The 17822-nt window shown below is 51.0% G+C and overlaps 1 protein-coding gene across 2 annotated transcripts; it reads left to right on the forward strand.

Moving 5' to 3' along the window:
- Positions 1-1164: 1164 nt before the first annotated feature.
- Positions 1165-14455, forward strand: ORMDL3 (ORMDL sphingolipid biosynthesis regulator 3). 2 transcript variants are annotated; one of them, XM_084615672.1, is made up of 4 exons: positions 1165-1252; positions 9824-10029; positions 12392-12543; positions 14152-14455. In XM_084615672.1, exons 2-4 carry the CDS (start codon positions 9856-9858, stop codon positions 14285-14287), a joined length of 462 nt encoding a protein of 153 aa, XP_084471798.1. In that variant the 5' UTR covers positions 1165-1252; positions 9824-9855; the 3' UTR covers positions 14288-14455. The 2 variants fall into 2 exon arrangements, with proteins under 2 accessions (XP_084471798.1, XP_084471799.1); XM_084615673.1 differs by lacking the exon at positions 1165-1252 and adding an exon at positions 2117-2221.
- Positions 14456-17822: the final 3367 nt, after the last annotated feature.

The raw sequence follows: 17822 nt of genomic DNA on the forward strand, positions 1-17822 counted from the left end.
TGCTACCATAATAATAATGATAATTTGGGGGAGAAATTAAGGACTGAAGTGAATGGAAGCAGGAGAGCCTTTTGGAGGAAAGTGGAGAGAAAAGGAGAGTGAGGCAGTCCCTGCACCAAAGAATTTCCAGTCTAAATAGACAAGTGGGAAACAGAGGACAGAGACTTGCCCCCAGATCACTAACATAGGCAAGAAGTGACCCAGATTTCCTGAGGCTCAGTCCAATTCGCTGTTCATAAGGCCATCTCACCTCTCTATTCAGCACAAAATCACACACTTATATCACAGTGTCTGCTTCTTTGCAATGCGTACTTCTTGCTGAAACACTGGACAAATAGAAGCTGGCCATGCAAACACTTACACATGTGAATAACTTTACTTATCTGATTTCTCAGGGCCCTGTTCCTGAGATTGGATACTCATGCCCCCACAGAGCCCCATTTGATTTCAATTAGGCTCCATCTGGGAACAGGATCCACCCATGTTGTTTCCATTGCACACTCCAGGCTAGCTCGTGGGAGTAAGATATGCGAGTTTGAAGGGGCTGAACTCACAGAACATGCAAGCTTCTCAGGGCAGGGAGGGTTTTGCCACCGTCCCTTGCAAAGAGTGAAGCATGCGCTTAGCCCCATTGAATTCAGCGCGTTTACTCACACACAAAGTTGAAGCGCACCCTTACAACCCCAATTCTGCAAACATGTATGCCCACACTTCACTTTACTACTACGCTGATTTCAGTGGGACCGTTCATGGTCGGAAAGTGACGCGGGTGCGGGATGAGGCCTGTAGCCTTTGCCAGCCTAGGGCCGGACCTGCGTGTACCCTGCAGCGCCGGGCACGCAGCCGACGGGCAGCGAACCATAACGGAGTAAAAAGCCAAGCCCGGGCTGCTGACGATTCATGAGAGAATCACGGGGGCTGCAAACCATAACAAGTCAGAGATGGGAACCAGTGCACGGAAATACAATAAAATGAACGAGCGCATAAAACCATCTGCAGCGAGCTGGCAGGGAGCGCGCGGCGGCGGCGGCGGCGGCGGCTCCCAGGGGCCATGGGACATGTGGGAGTCCCGAGCTGCCCAGGGGAACTACATTTCCCAGCGCGCCCCGCGCCCGCGGGGGGGGGTGCTGGGGAGGGCGGAGCTGCCAGCAGCTGCGGCTGTGTTGTCCGCGGCGGCGGCGGCGGCGGGGAGCGGCGCTGGGCTGCGGGGAGAGGCCCGGGGCGCCGGGCCGAGAGGCGGCTGCGCAGCGCGGTGAGCACCGGGGCTGGGGTCTGCAGCGGGGCGGAGATAGGGGCCCAGGAGAAGGGGGGGGGCAGGGACCTGGGGCAGGCATTGAGGGGCAGAGTTGGGGGGGGGTGCAAGGCTTGGGGGGCGGCCCCCGTGATGGGAGGGGCAAGGGGGCTAAGGGAGTGTGGGGGTGCTGGACTCTGGACGAGGGAGGCGGAATGGGGGGAGTCTGCTGTCTAGGGCCATGAGAGGTCGGGAAGCCAGCTGGGGGGGGGGTGCCCACTTCCCCCTTGGGGGGAGTGGGGCTGGGAGCCTGCCAGGGCGGATTGGCAGGCTTTGGCGTGCATCATGGGGTTAGGCCCTTGGACCTTTCCTTAGCGCTCCAAAGGGTGTTGGTTCTGTCGAGCGGAGTTTTTTGGGGTGACCGGGACCTGGGGGGGTAGGACTGGGAGGGAGCTTCCGGGATGCCTTTATCCAGACTGCAGGCAAGCAGCACAAGAGGGGCCCCCAGGGGGGTATCGTGGAAGGAAGGTCTCTAGGGAGAGGTGACTTGGTGGCTTGGCAGCCCTAGATTCTTGGCGTCCACAGAGCAGATACAGTATGGGGAAGTTTCCCACAAATCCCCAGCCACGTTCCCCCCACACAGCTACTGGCCTGCAGAGGCCCTTTGGTCCCTATGTCTGACAGCATCTTTTGCCTCTCCACTGAGGCTGCCATCTCCATTGTGATCTGGGTCTTTGTCCAAAGGCCCAACTGCGCTGCCAGCCTAAGCTGGATTTGAACTGGTGACCTCGAGGTGAAAGACTGTGTCCCGTCCCCTCTTTGTCCTCCCCTCACAGACTCTCACAAAGCCTCCCAGCTGAGCTGTCGGATAAAATCGAGTTGTGCGACTGGAGCAAGGCGTCCGCTCCTGCAGCAGTTTCCTATAACACAATGTAGTGGAATGGGCTGGCACAGCTAGGAAGCAACAAGTCCCTAAGTTGCCACGAAGAGGTGAATCGTGGGTGGCATCTGGGGAAAGTGCAGACTGGAACAAATTCTGCTGAGCAAGCAGAGGTGGGGGGTGAAGCTGGAGCTGTGAGGGAGCAGAGGCCTTCTGCAGTTCATAGGCAACGTAGCCCTCAAAAGCCACTGCCAAGAAGCCATGGGGATCTACGTGCAGTTGTGGGAAATCCCCAGCAGAGGCATGCTGTGTGACTGGGACCTTTTCTTAGGGAATCTGTAGGCTGAGAGAAGCTGGGGCACGATCCCCGTAAGGTGGGTTCTCTTCTGGCTTGGGTATGTATTTCCCCTTCCTCCTGCATCCCAAGCAGTACTGGAGAGGCCTCAGGGCACCCATCTCTCCAGGACAGCCTGCAATCTTCGCTTGGCTTAGATTGCCAGCTTTTTGGGGCAGTGCCCAGTTTTATTCTGTGCTTGTACAGTTCCTAGCACCACAGGATCTGGGTCCTTGGCCATGCCTGGGGCTCCTAGGTGCTACCACTGTACAGATAAATAATACTCTTCTGTAGCCATATTGCTATTTCCATGGGGAAACCCAAGCAACTGGCAGTTTTGCTATATGCTATGGGAGCCCCTGTTCTTCCAAAGAGATAAGATTATTCTGCATTGAAAAGTCCCAGGCTGAGCTCACAAAAGTGACTCTGGGGCCCCACGAACATCCCTCAGGTGGCTCAGGGAATAAAACTGGATGATCTGAGCAATACCAGTCGTCTGGGAACTCCCATCGAAAGCTTGCGTGTGCAGTGTTTGCTTTGATAACAGCAGACTATGTTCAAATAACAGCAACCACAGATGGCTGCCAACCCCTTCTCCCCACATCACCCCACGGTCATAACTAGGGATCCGGACATTCCCCCAGTGCTCAGGATTGTTCAGATGATGTGTTCTGGAAATGGCACTTGGAAGCTGCAAATTATGGATCCAGATTTGATCCTGCTTGTATATTTTAGTTCAGGCCCTTTGCTCTAGTTGACAAGCTAAAGAGGGCACAGGTGGGACACACTGGCAGAAGCAGAACTAGTGTGAGAGGTTACATGTGGTCTGAGCATGGGCCTGGGAGCTGGGAACCCCCTGGTCCTTAGCTCAGCTCTGCCATTGATTGTTGTGTGGGTAGGAGCAAGTGACTTCGCTTCTCTGGAGAACCTTGGCATCATCTATAGAATGAGGCTGCTGATGCTTTGGGATGCTGTCAGGTGGGGATTGATTAGATAGCATCTATTACTGTAAATGCGTAGAGCTCTGTGCATCTGGGGTGTGATCAGTAATTATTGTTCCAGTCCCTCCTCCAAAAACCTGTAACCCTGGTCCTGCTACCCAATGGAGCAGACTGACGGTCTGCACACACTCAGCTTGAGCAAATGTTGTGGCACTTGTGGGTCATGTACAAAACATCCCCATTCAAACCCTCTGGTTTTTTGCAACATAGCATTCCCTGAGCTCTTTGCGGATTAAGGCCGGAGCGTCATCTCATTGATGCTGGTGTAAACCCCAGATGATCCCATTGACTTCACAGAAGTCATTCTGGGTTTCCCCAGGGTGGCTGGGGTTGGAATCTAGTGTGTTCTACTCCAACCTGTCTGGAAAGCACTTCATAGCACACCCCACACCTGATATCCCCACGGTCTCACCCCTCCTCTAGTCACTCCTACCTGTGTAAAGTGGGTGTAAAGAGACCATACCAGGTGCTAAGAAGTGAATGATGCAGCCCAAATGATCTCTTGGGGGTTTTCAGTATCATCCTATCACCTAAATTAGACTTACCCTGGCACTAATCAGCTAATACGAAGTGCTTTGAAAATTAACATGATAGTGGTGTAAAAAGGACTTGTTAAATGCCTCCAGAGCTATAGAGCCCATCTGGCAGGGGGTGGAGGTGCTGGTACATCTTGTGGCAAGTGGTGGGGCATAGCCCGTTCCCATATAACACTGCAGCAAACGGGTGCTGTACACCTCACACAATGTGGTAGGCTGGTCCCCACCTTCCAGCTGATCCTGTGGCTGGCAGGTATGTTTGGAAGGGCTGCCCTTCGACTGGGGCGCTATGGAGAAGAGCAGGTTTTAGGAGACCGCGTCCATCCCCATTAAGGAGGGTGGGGAAATTGCTCGCTCCCCAATGGCCAGCCATGCATATTGAAGGCATCATGCCCATCCGCCCAGCGAATGGCTCGCTGCCTCATGGGCCCATTAACAGCCTGATCTCCCACGTACTATGTATTGTGTAATATGTTGGTTGTTTGTCATCTGTGTTGGTTCCAAAGGACCCTCCCTTTGGAGTCCTTTACCCAGCGTGGCTCAGTGTAGGATGGTGTAACTCCTGCTGGCTTCAGGCAGAGTCGCAGAGTTTAATTTGGCTCTCGTTTCGAGTGCCATTTAAATATAGCACAGGAAGGCAAGCCACTGAATTATGGGCAAAATGTACAAGTGCTTATATAAAAACGCTAGAAATCTCAATACTCTGATGGGTGAACTAGAGTGTCTGGCATTAAATGAGGATATTAATATAATAGGCATCATGGAAGCTTGGTGGAATGAGGATAATGACAGGACACGGTAATACCAGAGTGTAAAATATATAGGAATGACAGAGTAGGTTGTGGGTGGGGGAGTGGCGTTATATGCTTAAAAAAAGAAAAAACACATAGATAAGACATGAAACAGACTGTACCATAGCGTCGCCATAGACAGAAAGTCCAGGCTTGAATAAAAAGAATATAGCAGCAGGAATACACTACTGAACACCTGACCAGGATGGGGACAGCGATTGTGAAATGTTATGGGAAGTTAAAGAGGCTACAAAAGCAGAATAATGATAGGTTAGGAAAGGGACAGATAATAAGACAGTATCGTAATGTCACTGTATAAATCCAGTGGTGCCCCCACACCGTGAATACTGTGAGCAGTTCTGGGCACCCCATCCCAAAAAGGATATGGCGGACCCGGAAAAGGTTCAGAGAAGAACAACACAGATATTCAAGGATATGGATGGAACAGCTTCCATACAAGCAGAGACTAAAAAACTTAGGGCTGGTTAGCTTACAAAAGAGACCACTAAGGGGCAGTATGGTAGAGGTCTGTAAAACCATGAATGATGTGGAAAAAGTGAATAGAGAAGTGTTACTTATCCTTTTCCCATAATACAAAAACCAGGGGCCACCTGCTGAAATTCATAGGTGGCAGGATCAATACAAACAAGGAAGTACTTATTCACATAGGAATTGCCTTGGGATGTTGTGAAGGCCAAGACTATAACAGGGTTCAAAAAAGAATGAGATAAGTTCATGGAGGATAGGTCCATCAATAGCTATTAGCCAAGATAGTCAGGGATGCAGCCCCTTAGTGAGGGCGACTCTAAACCTCTGACTGCCAGAAGCCAAGAGGGGAGGACAAGGGTGGATCACTCCAACTGCCCTGTTCTGTACACTCCCCTAAAGCCCTGGCATTGGCCACTGTCAGAGACAGGATACTGGGCTAGATGGACCATGGTCTGACCCAGTATGGCTGTTCTTATGTTCTTCTTGGGAGTCACTTCTCTGCCCTCTGGGACAAGCTCTGCTCTTTGCCAGCACAAACCTCTGTCTCCTTCCAGCTGAATGTTTGGTTTGGGCCAGAGCTGCATCTGATCCTGTGTGGTGAGGAGAATTCATGACCCCAGCGCTTTCTAGGACGTGGGGACCCCAGACAATAGCTCAGACTCTGTATGGCGCCCCAGATCTTACTGCTGCCTTTTCCGCATGTGATCTGTGTGCCAAGCAGGTTCCATGGGGGATAGTCAGGCGGTTGTGAGTTGAGGTTGAGTGGCATCACAAAGCATGTGGTGGGAGCCCAGGGCTGGCATAGCAGGGGCTGCGGGTCAGGATTGAGGAGCATTGGGACAGCTGGGTGTGCTGGGAGGCCAGGACTGGAAGAGCTGTGGTGGTCCGGATGCTGGACTGGAACAGAGCAGGTAGAAGGCTCCATAGACTTGTCTGTCACAGAGATGGGTCTAGCTCCCACAACTACTTGGACTTTTCTCCCCCTTGGGCGGATGCTCTCCAGCATTGCAACAATCCCAACCTTCACGCTCAGCCTGGCGAAACATTAAAGTCTTTCCACCCCTGAGAAACAGTTGCACTGCTGGGAAATTGGAGCTTAGCAGCCATCTGCTTCAGAAGGAGGGAGGGGGCTGGAGCAAAGTTTCCATCACTTTTCTCACGTGCTTTGTTTTTCCTGGAGGTGAACAAATCCCATCTGTAAAGCTAAGAAGCTGTGTTGTGCGGGGGAGGGGCCGTTAGCAGCTCCTAAGCAACCTTTGAAATAAGACGCAGAGACCTGTGAGGCGTGGAGAGAGTGGGTCTAGGGATGACTTCTGTACAAGAGATGTAACTATCGATCCAGGAACAGGGGTGTCCTGGACAAAAGGGATGACAGGGTATTTTAGGCAGGAGAAGAGAGAATTTGAAATGGAATCTGCAATATTTTTCTGATATTTCTCAGTGGTGGATGTCCTCGGTGGGCCGTGATCCCCATGGTGTCCACTTGAAGTTGATTGCTAATCCACATTTTACAAATGGGAAACTGAGGCACAAAAAGGCGACGGGCCTGAATTTCAAAAGTGCCTTCTTAGTTTGCAACTGGCCTGATTTTTTTCTCTGGGGCTGAGTTGGATTTTCAGCCCTCTCTGAAAATCAAGCCAGAGTGTCCTCAAGCTGGACACCCAGGATACTGAAGCAGCTGATATTCAACATGTTGTTTGGCCTCAGCATGCGATTCTGAGGTCGGTAGGAGTCTGCCCATTGACTCCAATGGGCCGCAGATCGGGCCCTACTTGACCTGCCTAAGGCTGAAGATGGGGTTAGTGTCTGAGCTGTGATTGGGATTCACGAGTTCTTGCCTCCTAGCCCCCTGCTCAGACCATGCCTCTGTCTCCCACTAGCATATCAATGGCTGGCCCCTCTCGGGGGATGAGCTGTGATCCGGGGAAGTGGTGATGAGAAGCTGAGCAATTAGCAGATTTGGGGTGTCCTGTCTGCAGGCAGTAGAGCAGGTCCAAAGTCCTCTCCAAGCATAACCACTTGTCGGCCTGGGGTGTCGAGGTTTCTAAGTGGCAGAGAAATGGGTGTGTCTGTCGGATCGCAGCCCTGCCTCGCGTTGGATGTCTGATGCTGAGCAGCATCCGCGGGTGACTACAGGAGGCCTGAAGGACGCCGCACGGCCAACAGCGGTTGCAGGAGGGAGAGTGTTTGTTCTGTGGATTCTGTGTAAGGAAACTTGGAACATCTGGCTGCTGCGTAGAGAACCCAACAAGAGGTCTGGCTGCAAAACCGCCTCCCACACAACGTGGGCATGTGGGAGCTGGAGAACAGCAGCAAATCGGTCTCCTGGCCATGGGAGTTAAACTAGCAACAGCACTAGAAACTTACCAGGAGGAGGGAGCCTGGCTTGTCTAGGCCTTTTCATTTCTGCATCTGTACTTTGGTAGCTACTAAACTTTGAATGACAAAGTTGTATGCGCCTACTAATGCAGAAATCTGTCAACTTTTTGAAAAATCTGCCAAAAAGCAACAAAGCGGCTTTGGAATAAAGCCTGACAAAATATATAGAAATTAGTTTTAAGAAGCACCCAGGGATGGGCAAACGTTTCCAAATGTTGGCCCTGACCTTGCATACACCCTTAACATAATGCATGCAACGAGTCTAATCATCTAGTCTGACCTGCTGTATAGCACAGCCCCGAAATGCCCTCCCAGTGATTCCTGCATTGAGCCCAGGAAGTGGTGGTGGAGGAGCTGAAGAGTCTTTTAGCAAGGCTTCAAGTGATGGCGAATACACCCACTGCTCTGTTGAAGGTGTGCTGGCACCTTGGTACTCGGCACCTGTGGGAGACAGATGGCGATGAGGTTCCTTGCTTCAGTCCCACAAAGGTCTGAGCTAGAGTGACCAGACAGCAAGTGTAAAAAATCGGGACGGGGGGTTGGGAGTAATAGGCATCTATATAAGAAAAAGCCTCAAATATCAGGACTGTCCCTATAAAATTGGGACATCTGGTCACTCTAGCTGAGCCTGAAAATACTTGCTTCCTTGGCTTAGCAGTGAGCTCATTGCTCAGTACCACAAGTTATCCCACTGCCTGGGAGCAATATGCTCACAGGAGTGGGCCCATCATTAGCACCTTTTGGCTGTCTCTGGAATCTGAGTTTTTTGGTTGTGATCTCGCTCTGACTGAATGACATCACAATCTGCCTTCCGATTGGCTCCAGCTTTGGAGTGTACCAGCTGGACAGCAGCCGGCTGAGATCTGATGCGGCGAGGGTGAAAAGCCTCATTTCCTGTTTGCTTTGTGATGGTGGTTTTTTATCCCTGTAGGCTGGTAGCAGCATTCGAACCTTGGCTACAGATAGGTCTGTCCAGCTCCATTCTTCTCCTGCTGCTTGTGTGTTTCATCATCAGATGAAAGTTCAGTCAGCGTGCTCTGTATTGACTCCTGTGACTGGTGTTTGCTTTTGAACCTGTTTCATTATGCCAGCGAATGAGTGCAGCAGCCCTAGGCCCTGAGATTTTACGGATTGCTGTGTATGGCACCAAATCCAACCTCTGACAATCTTCTCCTTTCCAGTAGTGAGTCTCTCTTTCTGGCCTTATCGGAATTGCTTTGAAAATGCTTCTTTCCCTGCTGCTCCTGGGGTCTGCACAGCCTACCCCACGGCAGGGTGGGAGCCTTCTCCTGTAAGGCACCCAGTGGTGAAGTGACCTCCCTGCATCGTTCCTAACCTTGCTGTCAAAGGATCTCTCTCCGTCCTCTCCTGGAGCTCTTCATTTCTCCTACCCATTGCTGCAATGATCTCTGCAAAGTCTTTAATTGGGAGACTTTTCTTTTTAACTGCTTATAAAACAAGAGCCCAGTTCTGTGATGTGGGTCAGTGTGGGGAGGCTCCTGCAGGTACGCAGAACCCTATGGCAGTCAATGGGGCTAATCCTAGGTGTAAGGTTACACACAACTAAGACTTTGCAGAATCGGGCCTGAAGTTTTTCTTAGGACCTGTAATGGCCTAGATCCTGCAAACACTTCAGCATGTGGGTAACTATGCTCCAGATTTTTCAGGACCAGGGTCTTAATGTGTCCTGCGAAAGAAAATTTGGTCCATATTATGCTGTGAAATTACCCATTTGGCTCTTCACAGGCAGTCACAGGACTGAAATCATCCATGTGCCCTGGTTCCACCAGAATATACCACTAGAATTATAAATACCCCAGTGTAGAGATGCTTCCCGTTTCCCTGGCATCTTCCACCTGAATCTCAAACTCGAGTGGATTTAGTTCGCACACAAGACTGTCGTCTCTGTTTTATAACTAGGGTAACTGAGGCAGAGGGCAGTGAAGTGACTTGCCCAAGGTTTGTGGTGAGAGGGTGGCAGTGTCTGGGACAGAATCCGGTAGTCCTGACTTCCTGTCAGGTGCTTTACCTGCAAGACAATGCTCCATGCTGGGCTGGTCTTGGCTGAATAGCAGGGACAGGGAAGGATGGGGTCATTGCATGGAGGGTTCTGGTTAGCTTCTAGCTTAGTGGAGTCTGCTGCCTCCTTGCACTGACCTGCTTCTTGCTCTTCTTGGTTCAGTTCAGGACTGCCTATCCAACACACGAGCCAGCATGAACGTGGGGACAGCTCACAGCGAGGTGAACCCCAACACCCGCGTCATGAACAGCCGGGGCATCTGGCTCTCCTACGTGCTGGGGATTGGCCTGCTGCATGTGGTCCTCCTCAGCATCCCCTTCTTCAGTGTCCCTGTGGTTTGGACTCTCACCAACATCATCCACAACATGGTAAGGGGGCACCACAGCTAACTGGCCCCATGGGGTACCCCCAGTTGGGCTCGGTCACATGGGTGGTTAGCCCTTCAGGGGGTACTGCTGAGGGATCCTACAGTGAAATCAGACCCCCCAAGTCCTGAGTTCCTGCGAGTGTGTGGGTTAGAGTCCAGCTGACTGAGCAGCCACATCCCAGGCTCAGCCCCCTTACCCCTTGAGGTCACGGGTTCAAATCCAGCCCGTGTGGTAACAACCAAACGTGTTGTTCAGTGTCCTCTGCCTGAATTGATTTTGGGTCTCAGACTAGCTCCCATCCAGGCAAGTGTCCGTATCACCAAAGCCACCCGAACAGGCCCCCCGCAGGAGCGGGAATAGGCTGTGGGGTGTGAACTACTGTCTGGCCCCCGGACGCGTGGCGGAGCAGTGCAAGGTGGGGGAACTGTGTGTGACCACTGTCCTCTTGGCTGACACAGAGGGTTGAACCTGCAACCTCCTGGGTGGGTCTCTACAGCTTGAGCTAAAAGATCAAGGACTAGGAGCTATGACAGCCTCACACCCTCTGAGGGTCAGGCCCAGAGGGGGACCAGCTGCCCAGGAATCCTCTGGTGTTACTGGCAACAAAGGGAGAGGCAGGAAGGGCAAGGTGGGTTTTTGCACCCAGGGGTGGAGGGTTTATAAAAATTAGCTGCTGACTTGTGAGCTGGGATGGGCCCATGTGAGAGGACCAGGGTACAAAACCGAGGGATGGGGTGGGGGGTTGTTGGCCATTTGTCTGAGACTAATGATACTGTATCTGGAGCAAGTGCATGATGTGAACGGGGTGTCACCGACTCGAGTGGATCACAGAAATGAAACAGTCCGTTTCCATCAGGTGTGGGCTTTGGGGGGGGGGGGTTTGGGGGGGCGGGTGAGTGGACACACTGCTGCCCTCTGCTGGGACAGGACACAACCGCAGCCATTCAGCCGAACCTTTTCCTCTGGGGCTGAGAAAAACACCACCCGCTTTTCACTGATGACATATTCTCCCCCTCCTGACTCCCCTCGTTTCGATCTGCGTGTCTCCCCGAGATCAGACCGTGGCTCCATGCAGCAGCTTGCTCCCTGATTTCCAGGTCAGAGAAACCCAGATGTTAACACAGACACAGCAGCTGGTCTGTTTGTGCCCTTTGGTTAAAGTGACTCTCGGCCTGAGATTAATCAGAGACCTTGGCCGCAGATAGGCCAAGGTTCGATTCCCTCGCAGGGCCCCTGACGCCCCAGCCTGTAAAAACCATCCAGATCTCGAGCAATCAGCAGCTGGAGCTCAGAGCAAAAGGGCTGAGATCAGCACTGGTGCGCTCTGCTCTTGTGCCAATCAGACCTCCTTGCCTTGGCCTCTGTCCAGTTTAGAGTGGTGAGTCTTAGGAGCGGGAGGCTTTTAAAGGGCCAGCAGCACTTGTTCATAAACAACAATGCCAACAGATTTGTCATTGGCTTATCCAAGGATTTGTTGCTGGTGTGTAACTGGAGTGAGTGTCAGTGGGATTTTTCCAGGAGATTGCTTAAGGTCCAGTTACAATAATACTCAGCTTTTATCTAGTGCGTCTCACCGGTAGAGCTCACAGTCCTTTACACAGGAGGTTGGTGTCATTATCTCCATTTTACAGATGGGGAAACTGAGGCACGGAGAGGTTGACTTGCCCAAGGCCAGGGCTGGAAATAGAAGCCAGGGTTCCTGAGTGCCCAATGCAGTGTTCAGTCCACTGAGCTGACTGAGGGAACTGTGGCACGTAGGGATGAAATGTCAGTTGAGGTTAGAACTGGGAATAGAGCCTGGGAGATGCCACTCTCAGCATACACCACTAACATGCAATGCAGGGCCGAGGGCAGCGAGTCTGTGGCTGTTCCATTTCAAAGGCTTTCTCCTGGCCGACAGGCAGGAAGCACCTGGTATTGTCTGTGCAACTGCATGGCCATGTTCACGCCTAAGTCTGTGCATCAGGAAGAGATGCGATACTGAAGTTTGATTCCACTCCATATTCTCCTTTGATGCCGGGGATCTGAATTTCCTAATGTGGCTGTCACCATCTTGGCCAGTGCACCAGGGAGCTCCAGAGCTAGAAGTAGGAGCTGCTACAGCTTGAGCTCAAGAACGCAGGCTTCCTCGCTGGGCTGTAACTGGCTCATATCCTGTGGGACCCTAATTGCCAATGCCCCCCCCCCCAAAAAAAACCCTCAGATGACAACAGCTCCCCCTAGTGACACAGCCCTGGCTTGCAGCTTGCGAGTGTAAGAGCTTTCCTAGGGATGAGTTGTTGGCTGAGTTCAAATGAATCTCTCCAGACACCCGGTCTCAGAGGGCTACACAAGTTTTACCTTCTGCTCCTGCTTGCTACAGAGCATGTACATCTTCCTGCACACCGTGAAAGGAACGCCCTTTGAGACTCCAGACCAGGGGAAGGCCCGGTTGCTCACGCACTGGGAGCAGATGGACTATGGGGTGCAGTTCACGGCATCGCGCAAGTTCCTGACCATCACGCCCATCGTGTTGTGAGTACTTCGGGCGGGCTGGCGGGTCGCAGCGGCACCCTGTCGAACGAAGCTAAAGCCCTCCATTGTCCTCCAAAAACAATGCTAGCTCAGTGGCCTAAAAGCAGATCCACGTATGTTGCAATAACCGATTTATTCACAGTATCCGTAGCCCACTTGTATCTGTGCTGCTGTCCACCACTCCTGGCGTGGATGTCTTGGGGATCTGCTTTGAGCTTGTGTCACGGTGCTATTCAGCCTGGGTCAGGCCAATAAAAAGCACTGATGGAAAGAGACCAGTGCAGCCCTGATGCACTTCGAAGGTCCACTATCTCACAAGTCAGCAGGGCTGGCAGTGATTAACATTATTCTTATTAATGTTAAGGTTATTTATGTGTATTATGGTAGCAGCTAAGAGCCCCAGTCACAGACCCAGGACCCCATTGTGCCAGGTGCTGTACAGATACAGAACAAAAAGACTTGTCTCTGTCTCCCCCCCTGCCCCAGTGAACAATCTACATATAAGACAAGAGACAAGTGGATACTCTAGGGATGGTTTGGGGCAAGCTCTATGAGATCAACAGGCAATAGTTTCAGCCCACCAGCAGCTTGACTGTTGTCAAGTTACACTCACTAACTGACCCCATCGCTGAATCTAGCCTCCAGACCAGGGGTATTGGATTTGGCCTCATGGCAGAAGGGATTTGGTGGGGGGCGATGAGATGGCTTTGTGGATTTTTATGGGGAATTCCTTCCCAGCACAAGGGGCAGCAAGGGAGAAGCATGAAGGTGCTCGTCTGAAAATCTAACAGATGGGCAGTGAAGGCTGGCACCCTGGCTTTACTGGAGGCAGGTGTCAAACTCTCAGGAGGGAATGAGAGAGAAGTAGGGTGGGAGAGGCCGTAAGGGGCTCTGAAAGCAAAGACAAGTAGTTTGTGTTTAGTGTGATGGAGAAATTCTTTAGAGCATCCAAAGTCTGCAGAGTCCCAGTGGAGTGAAGCGTTGGAGTCTGGATCAGACTGTAAAATCACATCAACAAGGGGAACATCTTGCTTTTCACTGCTCTCTTCCCCCTCGCTCCCCTGCCACCCACATTTCAGTTCTGACTGATGTAATCGCTGCTGGGAAATGTTGTTTTCTAGCCATCCACAGTGCGAGGGGTGGAGGGTAGGCTCCATCACATCGACTGAAAATATTTCTGAAGGGCCAGTCTCTGCCGCGTCCGTTGCTGGAAGTGCACACTAGCTACTGGTACAAAGTTTCTCAGCTGTTTCAAGTCTTTTGGGACCAGAGCTCATGGCCAGAAGAGGAGAGAGACTGAGATTCCTCCAGTGTGAGACTAAATCCACTTTGGAATCGGGGTTCACTAGCTGCTAGAAACCAGATCCTTGTTGTTTATTTTAGCTGACCCAGCTTTGCTTTGGTGGGCTAATCTGAAGCCCTGCCTCCTTACCCTGAGCCGGTGGCTAGATTCAGAGGTGGAGTCGGCTAGCGGGCGCAGTATGGGTTGTAGCAGGAAAAGCAGTCAATGAGTCGCTTGCTACTAGTATCTCTCCTGAGATCAGCCCCGGGGAGTGATGGAAGCTGTGGGTAACTGTGATTCAACTTCCGCTTCTCTCTCTCCCCTAGGTATTTCCTCACCAGTTTCTACACGAAATATGACCGGATACACTTCATAATCAACACCATCTCCCTGATGAGCGTCTTAATCCCCAAGCTGCCCCAGCTCCATGGAGTCCGGATCTTTGGGATCAACAAGTACTGAGCTCCCTGGATGCAGTGAGCAGAAGTGGAAGGGGAAATCCGGTCTTCTTAGTCCTCCCTCCCCCCCAAACCAGGATATAATTTCACAGCGGCTCTTTAAATGCAGTATCCAATAGACATGTATACCGCATGCAGGATCCTCAAGCCCAATAAATCTAAGCAAACTCTGGAGTAGCAGAATCCTGAGTAGAGTTTAGCTTGGAAGCAGGAGACTGGGGGGGTGGACTTCTTGTGCTCCTGTATCATGAGTAGATGCAGATAGACCGAGATGTCAAGGTACAAATAGGTCAGTCTCTGGGGAGACTCCAATACGCTGAATGGAAAGAGCAGGGGTTGGGAGAAAGCTTTAAGAGCTAGTAGTTATTACTATGGCAAATGCACTTTAAAATACATTGGCCCTTTTTGAGGTTAGATGCACTCACAAAGGGCTACGTGGGGAAATTAAAGGGGGGCATGGCCAGATTTCCCAGGTGTGAAAAAATAGTTGGCCACTTTAATTTTGGGAGGTGGATTTTATTCTTAAACCTCTCTCCTCCCACTGGGGAGGGAATCACTTTTTCTAATGAGAAAACAGGAAGGAGCGACCTGGCATTTCTAGCAAAGCTTTCCCATTTTCCACGGTACAGTTTGTATGATTGGGGGGGGGGAAGGGGGGAATTGGATTCCAAGTTGTTTCTGTTAGTTTAAACTATAACCAAAGTCTGTCTTTGTTTAAAGCGGAAGTGGTTATATTTTCAAGAGTGTGTGATGGGGCGAGGGGGAATGTTCTCCCCCATCACATGCAGCCCCGCAGTGTTACCCTTAATCCTACTGCCACCTAGGGCTAAGAGGTGTGATTAAAAATGTTAACTCTGCCCATCAGAGTGATCTGAGTCACCTGATGTGGAGCTCGAGGAGGGGGAAAGGCTGATGACTGACAGGCTTGCTCTAGGTGAAGGATGGATTGTCGTCAGGCATGGTAATGGGGGGCTGGTACAGGCAGAGAGGTGACTGTGATCGGTTTAAATGGGTCTCGGTCTTCTGCCCCCTTTGCCCAGGTCTCCAGTGTCTAGATCTAGATCACTGGCATTTGCCAAATACCAGTGGTGGGCACATCTCCGCATGTGACAGCCCATGCAGAAAACCGCTCTCGGACTTCTGGCTGGACTGATGACCTGTCAGCAGCAGACTATGAGCCACAAGCCAGGTTAAAGGAGCTGTAGAACGGGAATATTGTAATGGGGCTATGTTGCTAAGTGAAGGCAGGAGCAGACGACAAATGTGGCAGGCCAGCAAGAGGGCAATGGATCTGACCAGTCGTTGAAGCATTTAACTGATCAGTGGCATAGAAAATCTGAGATGTGCAGTCTGTCGCCTCCCCCGACCATGGCTGCAGAGGGCTACCCACCTGTCCGGGTCTGGACAGTGAAGGTGTTGGGCACAGCAGGAAGACGACCAACTCTTGCTTCGCTGTCGCCTTCATTGTCCAGATTTGTTGTATTTGTTTAAATCCAAAGCCCTGCCGTTCTGCCCCTGAACTGGTGGCTAGATCCAGAGGTGGGGTACGGCACCTGTCAGTTAGTGGGTGGAACTTGCAGCCCAAGAGTAAGGGGCAATGCAGCTTTGCAGGGGGAAGTTAAACCACAAGGGGAGCTGACTAACCAACCTTCTGTTTCTAACTGGTTTGATTTTGTTTATGCATCAGGAGCTTATTTCAGGCTGCTCAGTGGAGCGATCCCGGTTTCTGCTCCCTGCATTGGTGTGCGGGAGGGAACCCTACCTAGTAAAGCACATGTGTGTTTCTACTAAGTGGCTGTTAACAGACAAGCTAGTTATCCACAGAGTCAGGAGCTGGTTTGGAGGACAAGGTGGGATTTTTAATTTAAGTATAGTCTGCAGTAGAAATGCAATAATCCCAGTGTGGAAAGAGATTGTTGAATAAAGTTTTGATAATCACTGATTGGGGTAAATGAGAGGCTTGTAATTAGTAGATGGGGGGCGGAGGGCATTTCCAATGTAACAGGGAGGTTTGGATAACCAAGGATGAAGCATAGTTGCAACACTGAATCTCGCCCTCCTTCCACCCCCCCACCCCCCCCGGCCAAAAAAATTTGCCAGCTAGAGCAAAGGGTTAGCAACAGAATTGGCCCCTAGTGGCTGGGGTAGCTGTCCACTCTTTGTAACCGTAGGATTTTCTAGAGGGTCAATATGCTGGTTGAAATATGCCTTTGTTTATATTTTTCATGATACCCTTGCACATTCATGAAGGTGACTTTTTTGTTGGTGGTGATTTGATGTCTGGAGTCTTCTGACCAGGTGAACATTTTAAAGAAGACATTTTAGTTCCTGCATTAGGCAGATGCAGCTCTGGAACTGAGCAGGTAGTACGGTGGATACTGTTGATGAAGTTTAGACCTGATCTAAGGGTCCAAGCACAGGACTGGGAGACAGGAATTCCCAAATTTGAATCTCAGCCCTTGTACTGACTCCTCACCTGCCTTTGGGTGAACTGCTTAACCTCTCTGCCCCCGGTTCATCATTTGTACCCCACAGAGGGGGGAGAAATAATCAACCTACCTCACAGGGCTGTTGTGAGGCTTATTTAGCCATTGTCTCTTAAGCGCTTCAAAGACGGGAATGCTCCTGTAAGTATTAGTGAAAAGGAAGATGGTGAGAAGAATTAGCTGATGGCAGAGAAGGAGAGAACCTGCTTTGGGTTATTGAAAAATGGAGCCTGTCAAATGCAGAAGGTTAATTTATTTAATACAAGGCTCTTCCTTTCCCCCCCTCCACCCCCCATCTCTGACGTGGCTGGGAGTGGCTGGTTGCTTTGGTTAATGTACTGTATACCCCAGGGCTAGTGCACTTTTCAAGCTACTAGCCGGTGACTTCTGGGAAAAAATAGTTTTAGGCAAGTGCTATTTTCTGGTGAGAATGTCTGAGTGGATTCAGAAATGAACATTGTAGATACATGCCTCAGATGGCAACGGTGAGACGGCAGGCTTCTGCTCTGCAGAGACAGTACCTTCGCCCAGACTGCTGGGGTGATGTGCCTAGTCTAAGGTGCACGCTGCTGGACAAATGCAGAGGTCTGGCAGGTCACAGAATTACAATGCTGATGCTGAACCTTCTCCAGTGAAAGAGATGGAACACGCAGCGTGATGTTAATCTAGCTTTGGGGACAAATAGAAACCTAACCAGAGACAAAATAGTTACTTTAAAGGTGGGAATCTTGACCCAGAGAAGTGGGGCAGGAATCACTTTATCCTTGTGTTTTTGCAAAAAACCCACCATAAATAAAGACTTTTTTTTCTTTATTTGCTTAAAAACATTGTTCCTGGATACATGTAGGTTCTGCCTTCTCTCCCTCCCTCTCTCTCATGCATGTAAACTATGGAAAGCTGAAGTGATTTTGTAGCAGAAATGTAAGCAGACGCTAGGCACCAGGCCCTTGGCCGCTGTGGAGTGGTGAAGCTTGGCAGACCTACATCAGCTGGGGTCTGGACCTGCACTGTTTGCGGGTTCAGTGACACTGGTCATGTGTAATCAGTTCTGTT

This window comes from Lepidochelys olivacea (genome assembly GCF_965140295.1).
Source record: "Lepidochelys olivacea isolate rLepOli2 genome assembly, chromosome: 27".
In the NCBI taxonomy this organism is placed as follows: domain Eukaryota; kingdom Metazoa; phylum Chordata; order Testudines; family Cheloniidae; genus Lepidochelys; species Lepidochelys olivacea.